This window comes from Salmo salar, chromosome ssa03, assembly GCF_905237065.1.
Source record: "Salmo salar chromosome ssa03, Ssal_v3.1, whole genome shotgun sequence".
Lineage (NCBI taxonomy): Eukaryota > Metazoa > Chordata > Actinopteri > Salmoniformes > Salmonidae > Salmo > Salmo salar.
In genome coordinates this window covers 65,868,063-65,891,710 of record NC_059444.1, presented here as the reverse complement: position 1 = coordinate 65,891,710, position 23,648 = coordinate 65,868,063, and the positions used below count along the sequence as shown (strand labels likewise).

Here is a 23,648-nt window from a genome sequence, read left to right as displayed (position 1 = left end):
CTCACACTCATACCCACTTCAAAACGTACACTCTCTTTAAACCTTGTTCTGTGCGCACAGACTCAAGGAACCTACGCACAAACTTCGTAAAAAAAATAAAAACGCTCTCATATCCGTGAATATTCAATCCCATCATTGCAGCACAGATGGCCATCACACACAGTGTGGACACAGTGTCCAGCTCCATCCACACCATGACTACCACCACCACCACCCACCACCCCATGTCACCAGCACATAACCCTGTGGTCAAACTGGACAGAAGCCAAGGATTTTTTTCATCAATGCAATTAGTAGATTTTTTTCTCTCTAGTTGTATCTCTCTTCCCCTCTCTCTCTTGGCCTCTCCTCTTTCCACTGCTGATTAGTCAGTTAGAGTTGGATTTAACAGCATAACGGCAGAGTCATGTCTTAAGTGTAAAACTAAGGGTGACTCAATAATCCATGCCTTCTGTGAATGCTCTAAAGTCCTAAAGTTATGGGTGGAGTTAGAAAGTTAGCTGTCAGTAGTATTACAATGTAAATGTAGTTTTAATCTGTAAAAAAAAAAAAAAAAAGATACAAACAAAAGAATACTGAAAAATAGTTGGATTTAGCAAGCACCAAGTGGGGAAGACTCCGAGTGGGGAATAGCTCTGACCAGACAGACAGTCAAAGTGCATTCCGGAGTTCTCAGTCGGAGGGGAAAGGGATTCCGAGGGAATTTTTGTGAGAGACAGAGCTCATTAGGGGTGCCAGCTCAGATGACCGCTGGGATTGCAGAGAGACGGACCCCTCTTGAGAGGGAGAACTGGTGGGAAATGTCCTGCTCGCCAGAATCAAACACTTCACAGCTCATCAGCCAGGGAGCGAGTAAGCCTTGGTGGCTGGCGCCAGTCTCACTATTCTCCTTGGGGTGGAGTATAGAGCAGTGGTGCAGTGTGGCACGAAAGACAGTTAATTTTCCGCACGGCTCACTCAGCGTGTGTCATAATCACATATCAATTACACGGAGACGTGAAGATTCATTTCTAATTCAATCAGTCAACTTCAGTGTCATCCTTCCCTCGCCGCTCTTTTCACCGCTCCTTTCATCTCCTTGCATGGTTTCCATTGATGCGATACATAACATGGCTCGGACGATTCGGACCCCATCCAGGGCTACGGTATTGCTCTGTGTTTGGTAACTTTTTGTGCCACTAAGTGACCTAGGCATAACAATGCCTTCCAAACATTTTGTACATTATGTTACATAATGACCCTTGAAGCACACATGGTTATTTTACAAAAAGTTATCATTCTATCTATTAATTGAAATGTGAAACATATTTCGTGTGTCACGTCCTGGCCAGTATAAGGGTTAATTGTTATTGTAGTTTGGTCAGGACGTGGCAGAGGATATTTGTTTTATGTGGTCCGGGGTGGTGTTTTGGTAAAAGGGTGTTTGATTTAGTATTTCCGGGTTTTTGGTTTATGGTCTATGTTTATGTATTTCTATGTGTAGTCTAGTAAGTGTGTTTCTATGTAGAGTTAATTGGGGTGGACTTCCAATTGAAGGCAGCTGTGTGGTGTTGCCTTTGATTGGAAGTCCTATATTAGTTGGGTGTGTTTGTCTGTGTGGTTGTGGGAGATAGTCTGGCAAGGCACAAGGCTAAACACAGAACAGTCTGTGGATCGTTCGTTCTCTTGTTTGTTGTTTTTGTGTTCATTTTGATTTAATAAATGTTCAAAATGAACAAACACAGTCCTGCTGCATTTTGGTCCTCCTTCACCGACGATAACCGTGACAGAATCTTCCACCAAACCAGGACCAAGCAGCAGAGGAAGGAGCAGTGGGATTTTGAGTTGGACTATGGTGAGAGATGGACTTGGGAGGAGATCTTGAAGGGAGAAGGCTCCTACACTTGGGAGGAGATCCAATCAGGAAAAGATCGCCTTCCATGGGGACAGGTGGTAAGAGAGAGAGAGGAAAGGCGAAAGGCTGGTATGGACCGGGAACGTTTCCGAGGAACACGACTGGCGTTGAAGCACGAGAGGCACCCCCAATAAAAAAAATTGGGGGGGCACACGGGTAGTTTGGCTAGGCATTGGAAGAGCCGGAAGCCAGCTACCCGTGGTTATATGGAGGAGCGTATGAGGTGGAGAGCGCCATGTTTCGCTGAGGAGCGCACTTTCACCCATACGCACGCACAGTCCGGTGCGCGTTATTCCAGCCCCTCGCAGGTGCCGTGCTAGAGCGGGCATCCAGCCTGGTAGGAGGATGCCTGCGCAGCGCATCTGGTCGCCGGTACGCCTCCGAGGACCAGGCTACCCAACTCCCGCTCTACGCACGGCTACCATCAGGCCCCTGCACAGCCCAGTCGGCCCTGTACAAGCACCCCGCTTGTACAGGGCTACTAGTTCCATCCAGCCAAGACGGGTTGTGCAGGAGGTAAGATCAAGACCGACTGTGCGCCTCCATAGCCCTGGGTTTCCAGCTCCTGTCTCTCGTGCGGACCTGGAAGTGCGTCAACCCAGTCCGACTCGTCCTGTTCCCGCTCCCCGCACTAGCCTGGAGGTGCGTGTTCACAATCTGGTACGCCCAGTACCAGCACCACGCACCAGGCTTCAAGTGCGTAAACCCAGCCTCGCCAGTCAACAGTCGCCAGAGCTGCCCGCCAGTCAACAGTCGCCAGAGCTGCCCGCCAGTCAACAGTCGCCAGAGCTGCCCGCCAGTCAACAGTCGCCAGAGCTGCCCGCCAGTCAACAGTCGCTAGAGCTGCCCGCCAGTCAACAGTCGCCGGACTGCCCGCCAGTCAACAGTCGCCGGACTGCCCGCCAGTCAACAGTCGCCGGACTGCCCGCCAGTCAACAGTCGCCGGACTGCCCGCCAGTCAACAGTCGCCCCGAGCTGCCGGAGCGGCCGGACTGCCCCGAGCTGCCGGACTGCCCCGAGCTGCCGGAGCGGCCGGACTGCCCCGAGCTGACGGAGCGGCCGGACTGCCCCGAGCTGCCGGACTGCCCCGAGCTGCCGGAGCTGCCGGACTGCCCCGAGCTGCCGGACTGCCCCGAGCTGCCAGACTGGCCAGACTGCCCCGAGCTGCCAGAGTGGCCCGACTGCCTGGAACGGCCAGAACCGGAGCCACCTCCAGATATAGGTGGGTTGGGGAGGGGGGGTGTAGCACAGTGCCGTCGTTGACGGCAGCCACCCTCCCTTCCCTCCCTTTAGTAGGGGGGAATTTTAGTTTTTGTTGTTTGGGGTTGTTGTTTTTTTTAAGGTGCTTCCGGGGTTAGCACCTTTAAGGGGGGGGGGGACTGTCACGTCCTGGCCAGTATAAGGGTTAATTGTTATTGTAGTTTGGTCAGGACGTGGCAGAGGATATTTGTTTTATGTGGTCCGGGGTGGTGTTTTGGTAAAAGGGTGTTTGATTTAGTATTTCCGGGTTTTTGGTTTATGGTCTATGTTTATGTATTTCTATGTGTAGTCTAGTAAGTGTGTTTCTATGTAGAGTTAATTGGGGTGGACTTCCAATTGAAGGCAGCTGTGTGGTGTTGCCTTTGATTGGAAGTCCTATATTAGTTGTGTGTGTTTGTCTGTGTGTTTGTGGGAGATAGTCTGGCAAGGCACAAGGCTAAACACAGAACAGTCTGTGGATCATTCGTTCTCTTGTTTGTTGTTTTTGTGTTCATTTTGATTTAATGAATGTTCAAAATGAACAAACACAGTCCTGCTGCATTTTGGTCCTCCTTCACCGACGATAACCGTGACATCGTGACTATTTTAAAATGTCCTCACCAGGGTCACACACAACAGCCATGTACAGTAGCTATATAGCTTTATATAACTTAAATGAGCATCCAATGACTAGTAACCTTTCAGAGACTCTGACAAAAATGTGTGAATCAATTATATTCTGAGTTGCAACGATGCATCTGAAGCGGCACAAACATTTAACCTTTTGTCATCCTCTGGTGCTTATATTTGGGCAACTGCCAGTCATCTCAGGTCAGGTTGCTGTTGTTGTCATGCTAGCTAGCTTCCTCTCTTGTCATTGGCCTGAACACCAGCATCACCTCACTGGATTGGTGAGCCTGCTAGAACTTGAGGACTGCGGGGTTCCATTTCAGTGCTGTGAAAATAGGAGAGGGCCAGAGTGAACAAGCCTCTGACTGTCACATTTGTTCAGTGTACACTATCGGTCAAAAGTTTTAGAACATCTACTCATTCATTGGTTTTTCTTTAGTTTTACTATTTTCTACATTGTAGAATAATAGTGAAGACATCAAAACTATGAAATAACACATATGGAATCATGTAGTAACAAAAAAAGTGTTAAACAATTCAAAATATGTTATATTTGAGATTCTTCAAATAGCCCCCCTTTGCCTTGATGACAGCTTTGCACACTCTTGGCATTCTCTCAACCAGCTTCATGAGATAGTCACCTGGAGTGCATTTCAATTAACAGGTGTGCCTTAAGTTAATTTGTGGAATTTCTTTCCTTCTTAATGCGTTTGAGCCAATCAGTTGTGTTGTGACAAGGTAGGCGTGGTATACAGAAGATAGACCCAATTTGGTAAAAGTCCAAGTCCATATTGGGTCAAGAAGCTCAATAAGCAAAGAGAAAGTACAGTCCATCATTACTTTAAGACATGAAGGTCAGTCAATACGGAACATTTCAAGAACTTTGAAAGTTTCTTCTAGTGCAGTAGCATTAACCATGAAGCGCTATGATAAAACTGGCTCTCATGAGGACCGCCACTGGAAAGGAAGACCCAGAGTTACTGCAGAGGATAAGTTCATTAGAGTTACCAGCCTCAGAAATTGCAGCCCAAATAAATGCTTCACGGAGTTCAAGTAACAGACACATTTCAACATCAACTGTTCAGAGGAGAATGTGTGAATTAGGCCTTCATGGTCGAATTGCTGCAAAGAAACTACCACTAAAGGACACCAATAATAAGAAGAGACGATGGAAATTTGTCCTTTGGTCTAGAGTCCAAATTTGAGATTTTTGGATCCAACCGCTGTCTTTGTGAGACGTGGTGTGGGTGAACGGATGATCTCCGCATGTGTATTTCCCACCGTAAATAATAGACAAGAAGATATTACATTAAATAAATACATAAATCAAATTGTCTTCCATAGCTTTAGATGAAAGGCAGTTTGGAAAAGGAAGTATCTTAAGTGGAGGGAACATAGATGGTACAGCCAGGCAGGGAGGTAGAGACATCTAACAGACAGGCCACAGAGCTCTTCATCTGGAACCTAGTCGTCTTCGATAGTCACAGCTCCTCCTCCGTAGATAGACTAGATCGTCCAATACTGAAATGTAGCACCCACCTGGGTGATGCTTCAGCGACTGTAAAAGCGCCAGTAAGACGGTGTTGATCTGGTGTTGCTGCATCATTCAAATCATGATAGCAAGCTAGCTAGACGTGACATAATCAGTCCTGCAACTCCGTGGGTCACCACCAGATATTACAGTTAATCTATCAACAAGTTATTAAAAACAAAAACAAAAAAATATGTACAATCTAAATATACCATAGGGAATATTTAAACAATGCTTTGTAACTGAATGTCATGAATTATAACAATATTCAAAATTCTAAAAGCATAACTCTCTAAATGAATGGCTCTGGGCAGAGTTTCCATCTGCATGTCGATGCTCTGCATGTGTGTACCACAACAAACCATCCGGCCTCACACCGCCACGGGGCAGATAGAGAGGCGGTGCTCATGCACGACAATGAACGCCTCATCCGTGACTGCAACCACTGGGCCACATTAGCATCCTTAACCCCCCATTCACTGTGACCCAGGGGGCACCACTGTGGGGGTCTGGTTGAATGAGGGTTAATGTCGGGTCACAACAATCTTGACACGGTATAGTTATAGCTAGTACTGCACAGTGGGCTTGTTGTGTGGTTGTGGTTGTGTTGTGTTGTGATTGTAGTGCCTGTCAAATCACCTTTGGGAAATAGACTATTTGATGTCCGGAAGATGGGATTTTAGCCATTATGCCCCCAATACACACTTAGAAAAAAGGGTTCCAAAAGGGTTCTTCAGCTGTCCCCATAGGATAACCATTTTTGGTTCCAGGTAGAACCCTTTTGTGTTCCACGTAGAACCCTCTGTGGAACGGGTTCTACATGGAACCCAAAAGAGTTCTACCTGGAACCAAAAGTGGTTCTTCAAAGGGTTCTCCTATGGGAACAGCCGAAGAACCATTTAAGTTATAGATAGCACCTTTTTTTCTAGTGTAGGGGAGGATATTTGACCGCCTCAATAATACAAAGGACAGTGTGGTCACATGTTTTTCTCAGCATGCATCCTTATCTTCACCAGCCCCCACTATGCACAGAGTAGACACATAAATATACAGGTCATTAAGCATTACTCACACATGGTGGTACACATGAAGGTACACATGAAGGTACACATGATGGTACACATTGTGGTACACATGGTGGTACACATGATGGTACACATCATGGTACACATCGTGGTACACATGGTGGTACACATGATGGTACACATGGTGGTACACATGATGGTACACATGGTGGTACACATGGTGGTACACATGATGGTACACATGATGGTACACATGGTAGTACACATGGTGGTACACATGATGGTACACATGATGGTACACGGTGGTACACACGATGGTACACACGGTGGTACACACGATGGTACACACGGTGGTACACACGGTGGTACACACAAAGGTACACACGGTGGTACACACGATGGTACACAAGGTGGTACACATGGTGGTACACACGGTGGTACACACAATGGTACACACGGTGGTACACACGGTGGTACACATGAAGGTACACATGGTGGTACACATGGTGGTACACACGATGGTACACACGGTGGTACACACGGTGGTACACACGGTGGTACACATGAAGGTACACATGAAGGTACACATGGTGGTACACATGAAGGTACACATGGTGGTACACATGAAGGTACACACAGTGGTACACATGATGGTACACACGGTGGTACACATGATGGTACACATGGTGGTACACATGATGGTACACATGGTGGTACACATGAAGGTACACATGGTGGTACACATGATGGTACACATGGTGGTACACATGATGGTACACATGGTGGTACACATGGTGGTACACATGGTGGTAGACATGAAGGTACACATGGTGGTACACATGAAGGTACACATGGTGGTACACATGAAGGTACACATGGTGGTACACACGGTGGTACACATGGTCTCTGTCAATTTCTGTCAACTGTGTATCTTCAATCCCAAGTGTTGGGACTAATTAGAGTGTAAAGGTGCTCATTCTCTCTTCTTCTCTTCCTTTCTTTCTTTCTCTCTCTCTCTCTCCATCTCACTGTCTTTCAGATCACAACCACCTGAATAACGCTGCCCTCTCACCCCTGGGTCCAGCGATGGCGCTCTCCCACCCTCACAACAACCTTGGTCTGGGCTTTAACAAGTGCGCCTCCCTCAAGGCTGTGGGTAAGCAACGCATTGCTCACTACACACATCCTTTCACATACACTGTCTATCAACAGACCAGTTCACATAGACAGAAATACACTAAAACTTATCCACTCATGCAAACATAAATAATATAGACATATTTTATGCATTTTTTATTTGTATATTTCTACATATGTGCATTTGAAGAACTGCTGTCCTTATTACGTGAGACACAGTGCCTGTCATACTCAATCAATCAATCAATTGTATTTATAAAGCCCTTCTTACTTTAGCTGATGTCTCAAAGTGCTGTACAGAAACCCAGCCTAAAACCCCAAACAGCAAGCAATGCAGGTGTAGAAGCACGGTGGCTAGGAAAAACTCCCTAGAAAGGCCAAAACCTAGGAAGAAACCTATAGAGGAACCAGGCTATGAGGGGTGGCCAGTCCTCTTCTGGCTGTGCCGGGTGGAGATTATAACAGAACATGGCCAAGATGTTCAAATGTTCATAGATGACCAGCAGGGTCAAATAATAATAATCACAGTGGTTGTCGAGGGTGCAACAGGTCAGCACCTCAGGAGTAAATGTCAGTTGACTTTTCATAGCCGATCATTCAGAGTATCTCTACCGCTCCTGCTGTCTCTAGAGAGTTGAAAACAGCAGGTCTGGGACAGGTAGCACATCCGGTGAACAGGTCAGGGTTCCATAGCTGCAGTATTGAACAGAGTGTTATATGTTATATAATGTTAATGTATGTTAATGTATATCATAAACTGTGTAGTTGGTGCCCTATAAGCCTCTAGAGTATTTCACTTATTATTTTCTCATAAATGGAGCAGACAGCCGTATGGTCCTGCGGACACACACATGCGTATGCACAAATACACACACATACACACGCATGCACACACATAAACAAAACACTTGCTGATTGGCCACGGGTATGACAAAACATTTATTTTTACTCTTCTAATTACGTTGGTAACCAGTTTATAATCGCAGTAACGCACCTCAGGGTTTTGTGGTATATGGCCAATATACCACGGCTAAGGGCTGTATCCAGGCACTCTGAGTTGCGTCGTGCATAAGAACAGCCCTTAGCCGTGGTATATTGGACATATACCACACCCCCTTGGGCCTTATTGCTTAATGCCTATACTTTGCTCTAAAAAACATGTGTGACTGTGTGAAACGTGAGAAAAACATGTGTGAGTAATCAAGTAGAGCAGGGCTGCCCAACCCTCTTCCTGGAGATCTCCCATCCTGTGGGTCTTCAGTCCAACCCTCTTCCTGGAGATCTACCGTCCTGTGAGGTCTTCAGTCCAACCCTCTTCCTGGAGATCTACCGTCCTGTGGGTCTTCAGTCCAATCCTCTTCCTGGAGATCTACCGTCCTGTGGGTCTTCAGTCCAATCCTCTTCCTGGAGATCTACCGTCCTGTGGGTCTTCAGTCCAATCCTCTTCCTGGAGATCTACCGTCCTGTGGGTCTTCAGTCCAATCCTCTTCCTGGAGATCTACCGTCCTGTGGGTCTTCAGTCCAACCCTCTTCCTGGAGATCTATCGTCCTGTGGGTCTTCAGTCCAACCCTCTTCCTGGAGATCTACCGTCCTGTGGGTCTTCAGTCCAATCCTATTCCTGGAGATCTACCGTCCTGTGGGTCTTCAGTCCAACCTACAGGACAGTAGATCTCCAGGAAGAGGGTTGGGCAGCCCTGAAGTAGAGGGTGAATATTGTATATGAACAACAATGATGTTACTCCCACACAAAGTCCACTGCCCTACTCTATCATGACTAACTCATTAACACACATACTGATGCTACTACATATCCCCCAAGACACATGTGGAACACCAACACATGTGGAACACAGACACATGTGGAACACAGACACATGGTGCAGTCAACCTGCCTGTAGGTCAAGCTCAGGCAGTCAGGATAGTGACAAGACTCCCTGTTGAGTGACTGAGAGTATGTGTCTGGATGGGTCAGAGCCGTCCCCTTTGGCTGGCCCCATGGCCTCACACACAAAAGCACACACTCACACATACTTACAGTACACTGACCCCAACACACACACACACACACACACACACACACACACACACACACACACACACACACACACACACACACACACACACACACACACACAACCATACGTGATTGTATCTGATCACTCTGGAAAGACAAGGACAGACAGATGCTTATTTGGAAAGACAGCACGACACATACATGCTTGCGCCATGAGAGAACTGCTCACTAGCCCTTCCTATTCTAAAACCACTAATGGCAGAGATGGAGGAGTCTACGTCATTATGCTGCTCACTGAGTAAATAAGTGTGATTGCACCAAAGCACCATCAATAGAAAAGCCAATAGATTCATATGACGTTGTCATTGACATTTGCAGTAAAATACTTAAATTAACATTTTCATCTGAACACTCTTTTTCTTCATACGTGGTCATATTCCTTTCTGTTTGATGAAAACACATTTTATAATCCCCAACCCTGTCACCAGGAGGACCCTAAACCGAATACGTAAGTGGATGACTTGGTCCGCTCTTTAATGTAGTCACTTTTAAACTGCATTCATTTTTTAGAGCTACTCTACACACCACACAGACACTATACACACCACACACACACACACACTCTACATACACTCACACACACACACATAGCTGTAGGTTGTACAGACAATGGCGTGGCTGCCATCCGTGGTGCCGCCATCCGTGGTGCCGCCATCCGTGGTGCCAGCCGGGGCACGGGTCCTGTGGCACAGCAGGTTGGCATGCCGGCTCATCGGGCCCTTGACAAGGGCCCACCTCACGGCTGGTGCATTACCACGAGCAGTTGCTTTGTATTTACATATCTGCATCTCATTTGAATCCATTGATCTTAAGAGAGAGGAGTCTCTCTACACCTCTAGGGTATTTCACTTATTATTTCCTCATGAATGGAGCAGACAGCCGTATGGTCCTGCGGACACACACACACAAATACACACACACACACACACACACACACACACACACACACAAATGCTTGCAGATGGCCGCAAAAGCAGAAAAGCACACATACACACTCACAAACGCTCACATAGATACACTCACAAACGCTCACACATACACACTCACAAACGCTCACACATACACACTCACAAACGCTCACACAGATACACTCACAAACGCTGACACATACACACTCACAAACGCTCACACATACACACTCACAAACGTTCACACAGACACACTCACAAACGCTCACAGACACACTCACAAGCGCTCACAGACATACACTCACAAACATTCACACAGACACACTCACAAACACTCACACAGGCACACTCACAAACGCACACACAGACACACTCACAAGCGCACACACAGACACACTCACCAGCGCACACACAGACACACTCACCAGCGCACACACAGACACACTCACAAGCGCACACACAGACACACTCACAAGGGCACACACAGAAAAAATCACAAGCGCACACACAGACACACTAACAAGGGCACACACAGACACACTCATAAGGGCACACACAGACACACTCATGAGGGCACACACAGACACACTCACAAGCGCACACACAGACACACTCACAAGGGCACACACGAACACACTCATAAGGGCACACACAGACACACAAGCACACACACAGACACACTCACAAGCACACACACAGACACACTCACAAGGGCACACACAGACACACTCATAAGGGCACACACAGACACACAAGCACACACACAGACACACTCACCAGCGCACACACAGACACATTCACCAGCGCACACACAGAAACACTCACAAGCGCACACACAGACACACTCACAAGGGCACACACAGAAAAAATCACAAGCGCACACACAGACACACTAACAAGGGCACACACAGACACACTCACCAGCGCACACACAGACACACTCACCAGCGCACACACAGAAACACTCACAAGCGCACACACAGACACACTCACAAGGGCACACACAGAAAAAATCACAAGCGCACACACAGACACACTAACAAGGGCACACACAGACACACTCATAAGGGCACACACAGACACACTCATGAGGGCACACACAGACACACTCACAAGCGCACACACAGACACACTCACAAGGGCACACACAAACACACTCATAAGGGCACACACAGACACACAAGCACACACACAGACACACTCACAAGCACACACACAGACACACTCACAAGGGCACACACAGACACACTCATAAGGGCACACACAGACAAACAAGCACACACACAGACACACTCACCAGCGCACACACAGACACATTCACCAGCGCACACACAGAAACACTCACAAGCGCACACACAGACACACTCACAAGGGCACACACAGAAAAAATCACAAGCGCACACACAGACACACTAACAAGGGGCACACACAGACACACTCATAAGGGGCACACACAGACACACTCATGAGGGCACACACAGACACACTCACAAGCGCACACACAGACACACTCACAAGGGCACACACAAACACACTCATAAGGGCACACACAGACACACAAGCACACACACAGACACACTCACAAGGGCACACACAGACACACTCACAAGCACACACACAGATACACTCACAAGGGCACACACAGACACACTCACAAGCGCACACACAGACATACTCACAAGGGCACACACAGACACACTCATAAGGGCACACACAGACCCACTCACAAGCGCACACACAGACACACTGACAAGCGCACACAGACACACTCACAAGGGCACACACAGACACACTCATAAGGGCACACACAGACACACTCACAAGTGCACACACAGACACACTGACAAGCGCACACACAGACACACTCGCAAGGGGCACACACAGACACAGTCACAAGGGCACACACAGACACTCTCACAAGCGCACACACAGACACACTCACAAGCGCACACACAGATACACTCACAAGGGCACACACAGACACACTCACAAGCGCACACACAGACACACTCACAAGGGCACACACAGACACACTCATAAGGGCACACACACACACACACAAGCACACACACAGACACACTCATAAGGGCACACACAGACACACACGCACACACATAGACACACTCATAAGGGCACACATACACACTCACAAGCACACACACGCACTCACAAAGACACACTCACAAGGGCACACACAGACACACTCACAAGCGCACACACAGACACACTCACCAGTGCACACACAGACACACTCACAAGAGCAGACACAGACACACTCACAAGGGCACACACAGACACACTCACAAGGGCACACACAGACACACAAGGGCACACACAGACACACAAGCACACACACAGACACACTCACAAGCGCACACACAGACACACTCACAAGGGCACACACAGACACACTCACAAGCGCACACACAGACACACTCATAAGGGCACACACAGACACACACGCACACACATAGACACACTCATAAGGGCACACATACACACTCACAAGCGCACACACACGCACTCACAAAGACACACTCACAAGGGGCACACACAGACACACTCACAAGCGCACACACAGACACACTCACCAGCGCACACACAGACACACTCACAAGCGCACACACAGACACACTCACCAGCGCACACACAGACACACTCACCAGCGCACACACAGAAACACTCACAAGCGCACACACAGACACACTCATAAGGGCACACACAGACACACACGCACACACATAGACACACTCATAAGGGCACACATTCACACTCACAAGCGCACACACGCACTCACAAAGACACACTCACAAGGGCACACACAGACACACTCACAAGCGCACACACAGACACACTCACAAGCGCACACACAGACACACTCACCAGCGCACACACAGACACACTCACAAGCGCACACACAGACACACTCACAAGGGCACACACAGACACACTCACAAGCGCACACACAGACACACTCACAAGCGCACACACAGACACACTCACCAGCGCACACACAGACACACTCACCAGCGCACACACAGACACACTCACCAGCGCACACACAGAAACACTGACAAGCGCACACACAGACACACTCACAAGCGCACACACAGACACACTCACAAGGGCACACACAGACACACTCACAAGCGCACACACAGACACACTCACAAGCGCACACACAGAAACACTCACAAGCGCACACACAGACACACTCACAAGCGCACACACAGACACACTCACAAGCGCACACACAGACACACTCACAAGCGCACACACAGACACACTCATAAGGGCACACACAGACACACACGCACACACATAGACACACTCATAAGGGCACACATACACACTCGCAAGCGCACACAAACGCACTCACAAAGACACACTCACAAGGGCACACACAGACACACTCACAAGCGCGCACACACAGACACACTCACCAGCGCACACACAGACACACTCACAAGCGCACACACAGACACACTCACCAGCGCACACACAGACACACTCACCAGCGCACACACAGAAACACTCACAAGCGCACACACAGACACACTCATAAGGGCACACACAGACACACAAGCACACACATAGACACACTCATAAGGGCACACATACACACTCACAAGCGCACACACGCACTCACAAAGACACACTCACAAGGGCACACACAGACACACTCACAAGCGCACACACAGACACACTCACAAGCGCACACTCAGACACACTCACCAGCGCACACACAGACACACTCACAAGCGCACACACAGACACACTCACAAGCGCACACACAGACACACTCACCAGCGCACACACAGACACACTCACCAGCGCACACACAGAAACACTCACAAGCGCACACACAGACACACTCACAAGGGCACACACAGAAAAAATCACAAGCGCACACACAGACACACTAACAAGGGCACACACAGACACACTCATAAGGGCACACACAGACACACTCATGAGGGCACACACAGACACACTCACAAGCGCACACACAGACACACTCACAAGGGCACACACGAACACACTCATAAGGGCACACACAGACACACAAGCACACACACAGACACACTCACAAGCACACACACAGACACACTCACAAGGGCACACACAGACACACTCATAAGGGCACACACAGACACACAAGCACACACACAGACACACTCACCAGCGCACACACAGACACATTCACCAGCGCACACACAGAAACACTCACAAGCGCACACACAGACACACTCACAAGGGCACACACAGAAAAAATCACAAGCGCACACACAGACACACTAACAAGGGGCACACACAGACACACTCACCAGCGCACACACAGACACACTCACCAGCGCACACACAGAAACACTCACAAGCGCACACACAGACACACTCACAAGGGCACACACAGAAAAAATCACAAGCGCACACACAGACACACTAACAAGGGCACACACAGACACACTCATAAGGGGCACACACAGACACACTCATGAGGGCACACACAGACACACTCACAAGCGCACACACAGACACACTCACAAGGGCACACACAAACACACTCATAAGGGCACACACAGACACACAAGCACACACACAGACACACTCACAAGCACACACACAGACACACTCACAAGGGCACACACAGACACACTCATAAGGGCACACACAGACACACAAGCACACACACAGACACACTCACCAGCGCACACACAGACACATTCACCAGCGCACACACAGAAACACTCACAAGCGCACACACAGACACACTCACAAGGGCACACACAGAAAAAATCACAAGCGCACACACAGACACACTAACAAGGGCACACACAGACACACTCATAAGGGCACACACAGACACACTCATGAGGGCACACACAGACACACTCACAATCGCACACACAGACACACTCACAAGGGCACACACAAACACACTCATAAGGGCACACACAGACACACAAGCACACACACAGACACACTCACAAGGGCACACACAGACACACTCACAAGCACACACACAGATACACTCACAAGGGCACACACAGACACACTCACAAGCGCACACACAGACATACTCACAAGGGCACACACAGACACACTCATAAGGGCACACACAGACCCACTCACAAGCGCACACACAGACACACTGACAAGCGCACACAGACACACTCACAAGGGCACACACAGACACACTCATAAGGGCACACACAGACACACTCACAAGTGCACACACAGACACACTGACAAGCGCACACACAGACACACTCGCAAGGGCACACACAGACACAGTCACAAGGGCACACACAGACACTCTCACAAGCGCACACACAGACACACTCACAAGCGCACACACAGATACACTCACAAGGGCACACACAGACACACTCACAAGCGCACACACAGACACACTCACAAGGGCACACACAGACACACTCATAAGGGCACACACACACACACACAAGCACACACACAGACACACTCATAAGGGCACACACAGACACACACGCACACACATAGACACACTCATAAGGGCACACATACACACTCACAAGCACACACACGCACTCACAAAGACACACTCACAAGGGGCACACACAGACACACTCACAAGCGCACACACAGACACACTCACCAGTGCACACACAGACACACTCACAAGAGCAGACACAGACACACTCACAAGGGCACACACAGACACACTCACAAGGGCACACACAGACACACAAGGGCACACACAGACACACAAGCACACACACAGACACACTCACAAGCGCACACACAGACACACTCACAAGGGCACACACAGACACACTCACAAGCGCACACACAGACACACTCATAAGGGCACACACAGACACACACGCACACACATAGACACACTCATAAGGGCACACATACACACTCACAAGCGCACACACACGCACTCACAAAGACACACTCACAAGGGCACACACAGACACACTCACAAGCGCACACACAGACACACTCACCAGCGCACACACAGACACACTCACAAGCGCACACACAGACACACTCACCAGCGCACACACAGACACACTCACCAGCGCACACACAGAAACACTCACAAGCGCACACACAGACACACTCATAAGGGCACACACAGACACACACGCACACACATAGACACACTCATAAGGGCACACATTCACACTCACAAGCGCACACACGCACTCACAAAGACACACTCACAAGGGCACACACAGACACACTCACAAGCGCACACACAGACACACTCACAAGCGCACACACAGACACACTCACCAGCGCACACACAGACACACTCACAAGCGCACACACAGACACACTCACAAGCGCACACACAGACACACTCACAAGCGCACACACAGACACACTCACAAGCGCACACACAGACACACTCACCAGCGCACACACAGACACACTCACCAGCGCACACACAGACACACTCACCAGCGCACACACAGAAACACTGACAAGCGCACACACAGACACACTCACAAGCGCACACACAGACACACTCACAAGGGCACACACAGACACACTCACAAGCGCACACACAGACACACTCACAAGCGCACACACAGACACACTCACAAGCGCACACACAGACACACTCACAAGCGCACACACAGACACACTCACAAGCGCACACACAGACACACACGCACACACATAGACACACTCATAAGGGCACACATACACACTCGCAAGCGCACACACACGCACTCACAAAGACACACTCACAAGGGCACACACAGACACACTCACAAGCGCACACACAGACACACTCACCAGCGCACACACAGACACACTCACAAGCGCACACACAGACACACTCACCAGCGCACACACAGACACACTCACCAGCGCACACACAGAAACACTCACAAGCGCACACACAGACACACTCATAAGGGCACACACAGACACACAAGCACACACATAGACACACTCATAAGGGCACACATACACACTCACAAGCGCACACACGCACTCACAAAGACACACTCACAAGGGCACACACAGACACACTCACAAGCGCACACACAGACACACTCACAAGCGCACACACAGACACACTCACCAGCGCACACACAGACACACTCACAAGCGCACACACAGACACACTCACAAGCGCACACACAGACACACTCACAAGGGCACACACAGACACACTCACAAGCACACACACAGACACACTCACAAGCGCACACACAGACACACTCACCAGCGCACACACAGACACACTCACCAGCGCACACACAGACACACTCACCAGCGCACACACAGAAACACTGACAAGCGCACACACAGACACACTCACAAGCGCACACACAGACACACTCACAAGGGCACACACAGACACACAAGGGCACACACAGACACACAAGGGCACACACAGACACACAAGCACACACACAGACACACTCACAAGCGCACACACAGACACACTCACAAGGGCACACACAGACACACTCACAAGCGCACACACAGACACACTCACCAGTGCACACACAGACACACTCACAAGAGCAGACACAGACACACTCACAAGGGCACACACAGACACACTCACAAGGGCACACACAGACACACAAGGGCACACACAGACACACAAGCACACACACAGACACACTCACAAGCGCACACACAGACACACTCACAAGGGCACACACAGACACACTCACAAGCGCACACACAGACACACTCATAAGGGCACACACAGACACACACGCACACACATAGACACACTCATAAGGGCACACATACACACTCACAAGCGCACACACACGCACTCACAAAGACACACTCACAAGGGCACACACAGACACACTCACAAGCGCACACACAGACACACTCACCAGCGCACACACAGACACACTCACAAGCGCACACACAGACACACTCACCAGCGCACACACAGACACACTCACCAGCGCACACACAGAAACACTCACAAGCGCACACACAGACACACTCATAAGGGCACACACAGACACACACGCACACACATAGACACACTCACCAGCGCACACACAGACACACTCACCAGCGCACACACAGAAACACTGACAAGCGCACACACAGACACACTCACAAGGGCACACACAGACACACTCACAAGGGCACACACAGACACACTCACAAGCGCACACACAGACACACTCACAAGCGCACACACAGAAACACTCACAAGCGCACACACAGACACACTCACAAGCGCACACACAGACACACTCACAAGCGCACACACAGACACACTCACAAGCGCACACACAGACACACTCATAAGGGCACACACAGACACACACGCACACACATAGACACACTCATAAGGGCACACATACACACTCGCAAGCGCACACACACGCACTCACAAAGACACACTCACAAGGGCACACACAGACACACTCACAAGCGCACACACAGACACACTCACCAGCGCACACACAGACACACTCACAAGCGCACACACAGACACACTCACCAGCGCACACACAGACACACTCACCAGCGCACACACAGAAACACTCACAAGCGCACACACAGACACACTCATAAGGGGCACACACAGACACACAAGCACACACATAGACACACTCATAAGGGCACACATACACACTCACAAGCGCACACACGCACTCACAAAGACACACTCACAAGGGCACACACAGACACACTCACAAGCGCACACACAGACACACTCACAAGCGCACACACAGACACACTCACCAGCGCACACACAGACACACTCACAAGCGCACACACAGACACACTCACAAGCGCACACACAGACACACTCACAAGGGCACACACAGACACACTCACAAGCACACACACAGACACACTCACAAGCGCACACACAGACACACTCACCAGCGCACACACAGACACACTCACCAGCGCACACACAGACACACTCACCAGCGCACACACAGAAACACTGACAAGCGCACACACAGACACTCACAAGCGCACACACAGACACACTCACAAGGGCACACACAGACACACAAGGGCACACACAGACACACAAGGGCACACACAGACACACAAGCACACACACAGACACACTCACAAGCGCACACACAGACACACTCACAAGGGCACACACAGACACACTCACAAGGGCACACACAGAAACACTCACAAGCGCACACACAGACACACTCACAAGGGCACACACAGAAAAAATCACAAGCGCACACACAGACACACTAACAAGGGCACACACAGACACACTCATAAGGGCATACACAGACACACTCATGAGGGCACACACAGACACACTCACAAGCGCACACACAGACACACTCACAAGGGCACACACAGAAAAAATCACAAGCGCACACACAGACACACTAACAAGGGCACACACAGACACACTCATAAGGGCACACACAGACACACTCATGAGGGCACACACAGACACACTCACAAGCGCACACACAGACACACTCACAAGGGCACACACACAAACGCACACACAGACACACTCACAAGCGCACACACAGACACACTCACCAGCGCACACACAGACACACTCACCAGCGCACACACAGAAACACTCACAAGCGCACACACAGACACACTCACAAGGGCACACACAGAAAAAATCACAAGCGCACACACAGACACACTAACAAGGGCACACAGACACACTCATAAGGGCACACACAGACACACTCATGAGGGCACACACAGACACACTCACAAGCGCACACACAGACACACTCACAAGGGCACACACAAACACACTCATAAGGGCACACACAGACACACAAGCACACACACAGACACACTCACAAGGGCACACACAGACACACTCACAAGCACACACACAGATACACTCACAAGGGCACACACAGATACACTCACAAGCGCACACACAGACATACTCACAAGGGCACACACAGACACACTCATAAGGGCACACACAGACCCACTCACAAGCGCACACACAGACACACTGACAAGCGCACACAGACACACTCACAAGGGCACACACAGACACACTCATAAGGGCACACACAGACACACTCACAAGTGCACACACAGACACACTGACAAGCGCACACACAGACACACTCGCAAGGGCACACACAGACACAGTCACAAGGGCACACACAGACACTCTCACAAGCGCACACACAGACACACTCACAAGCGCACACACAGATACACTCAAGGGCACACACAGACACACTCACAAGCGCACACACAGACACACTCACAAGGGCACACACAGACACACTCATAAGGGCACACACACACACACACAAGCACACACACAGACACACTCATAAGGGCACACACAGACACACACGCACACACATAGACACACTCATAAGGGCACACATACACACTCACAAGCACACACACGCACTCACAAAGACACACTCACAAGGGCACACACAGACACACTCACAAGCGCACACACAGACACACTCACAAGGGCACACACAGACACACTCACAAGCGCACACACAGACACACTCACAAGCGCACACACAGACACACTCACCAGCGCACACACAGACACACTCACAAGCGCACACACAGACACACTCACAAGGGCACACACAGACACACTCACAAGCGCACACACAGACACACTCACAAGCGCACACACAGACACACTCACCAGCGCACACACAGACACACTCACCAGCGCACACACAGACACACTCACCAGCGCACACACAGAAACACTGACAAGCGCACACACAGACACACTCACAAGCGCACACACAGACACACTCACAAGCGCACACACAGACACACTCACAAGCGCACACACAGACACACTCACAAGCGCACACACAGACACACTCATAAGGGCACACACAGACACACACGCACACACATAGACACACTCATAAGGGCACACATACACACTCGCAAGCGCACACACACGCACTCACAAAGACACACTCACAAGGGCACACACAGACACACTCACAAGCGCGCACACACAGACACACTCACCAGCGCACACACAGACACACTCACCAGCGCACACACAGACACACTCACCAGCGCACACACAGACACACTCACCAGCGCACACACAGAAACACTCACAAGCGCACACACAGACACACTCATAAGGGCACACACAGACACACAAGCACACACATAGACACACTCATAAGGGCACACATACACACTCACAAGCGCACACACGCACTCACAAAGACACACTCACAAGGGCACACACAGACACACTCACAAGCGCACACACAGACACACTCACAAGCGCACACACAGACACACTCACCAGCGCACACACAGACACACTCACAAGCGCACACACAGACACACTCACAAGCGCACACACAGACACACTCACCAGCGCACACACAGACACACTCACCAGCGCACACACAGAAACACTCACAAGCGCACACACAGACACACTCACAAGGGCACACACAGAAAAAATCACAAGCGCACACACAGACACACTAACAAGGGCACACACAGACACACTCATAAGGGCACACACAGACACACTCATGAGGGCACACACAGACACACTCACAAGCGCACACACAGACACACTCACAAGGGCACACACGAACACACTCATAAGGGCACACACAGACACACAAGCACACACACAGACACACTCACAAGCACACACACAGACACACTCACAAGGGGCACACACAGACACACTCATAAGGGCACACACAGACACACAAGCACACACACAGACACACTCACCAGCGCACACACAGACACATTCACCAGCGCACACACAGAAACACTCACAAGCGCACACACAGACACACTCACAAGGGCACACACAGAAAAAATCACAAGCGCACACACAGACACACTAACAAGGGCACACACAGACACACTCACCAGCGCACACACAGACACACTCACCAGCGCACACACAGAAACACTCACAAGCGCACACACAGACACACTCACAAGGGCACACACAGAAAAAAATCACAAGCGCACACACAGACACACTAACAAGGGCACACACAGACACACTCATAAGGGCACACACAGACACACTCATGAGGGCACACACAGACACACTCACAAGCGCACACACAGACACACTCACAAGGGCACACACAAACACACTCATAAGGGCACACACAGACACACAAGCACACACACAGACACACTGACAAGCACACACACAGACACACTCACAAGGGCACACACAGACACACTCATAAGGGCACACACAGACACACAAGCACACACACAGACACACACACCAGCGCACACACAGACACATTCACCAGCGCACACACAGAAACACTCACAAGCGCACACACAGACAAACTCACAAGGGCACACACAGAAAAAATCACAAGCACACACACAGACACACTCACAAGGGCACACACAGACACACTCACAAGCACACACACAGATACACTCACAAGGGCACACACAGACACACTCACAAGCGCACACACAGACATACTCACAAGGGCACACACAGACACACTCATAAGGGCACACACAGACCCACTCACAAGCGCACACACAGACACACTGACAAGCGCACACAGACACACTCACAAGGGCACACACAGACACACTCATAAGGGCACACACAGACACACTCACAAGTGCACACACAGACACACTGACAAGCGCACACACAGACACACTCGCAAGGGCACACACAGACACAGTCACAAGGGCACACACAGACACTCTCACAAGCGCACACACAGACACACTCACAAGCGCACACACAGATACACTCACAAGGGCACACACAGACACACTCCAAGCGCACACACAGACACACTCACAAGGGGCACACACAGACACACTCATAAGGGCACACACACACACACACAAGCACACACACAGACACACTCATAAGGGCACACACAGACACACACGCACACACATAGACACACTCATAAGGGCACACATACACACTCACAAGCACACACACGCACTCACAAAGACACACTCACAAGGGCACACACAGACACACTCACAAGCGCACACACAGACACACTCACCAGTGCACACACAGACACACTCACAAGAGCAGACACAGACACACTCACAAGGGCACACACAGACACACTCACAAGGGGCACACACAGACACACAAGGGCACACACAGACACACAAGCACACACACAGACACACTCACAAGCGCACACACAGACACACTCACAAGGGCACACACAGACACACTCA

General features: G+C 50.0%; 1 protein-coding gene across 2 annotated transcripts in view; it reads left to right on the top strand.

Moving 5' to 3' along the window:
- LOC106601248 (protein shisa-8) overlaps nucleotides 1–23,648 on the top strand; it is a 115,899-nt gene that overhangs the window by 66,190 nt on the left and 26,061 nt on the right. For both annotated transcript variants that reach the window (XM_014193306.2, XM_014193305.2), the window contains exon 3: nucleotides 7,359–7,475. In XM_014193306.2, the coding sequence (XP_014048781.2) occupies nucleotides 7,359–7,475 (117 nt within the window). The remainder of the gene's footprint in view (nucleotides 1–7,358; nucleotides 7,476–23,648) is intronic.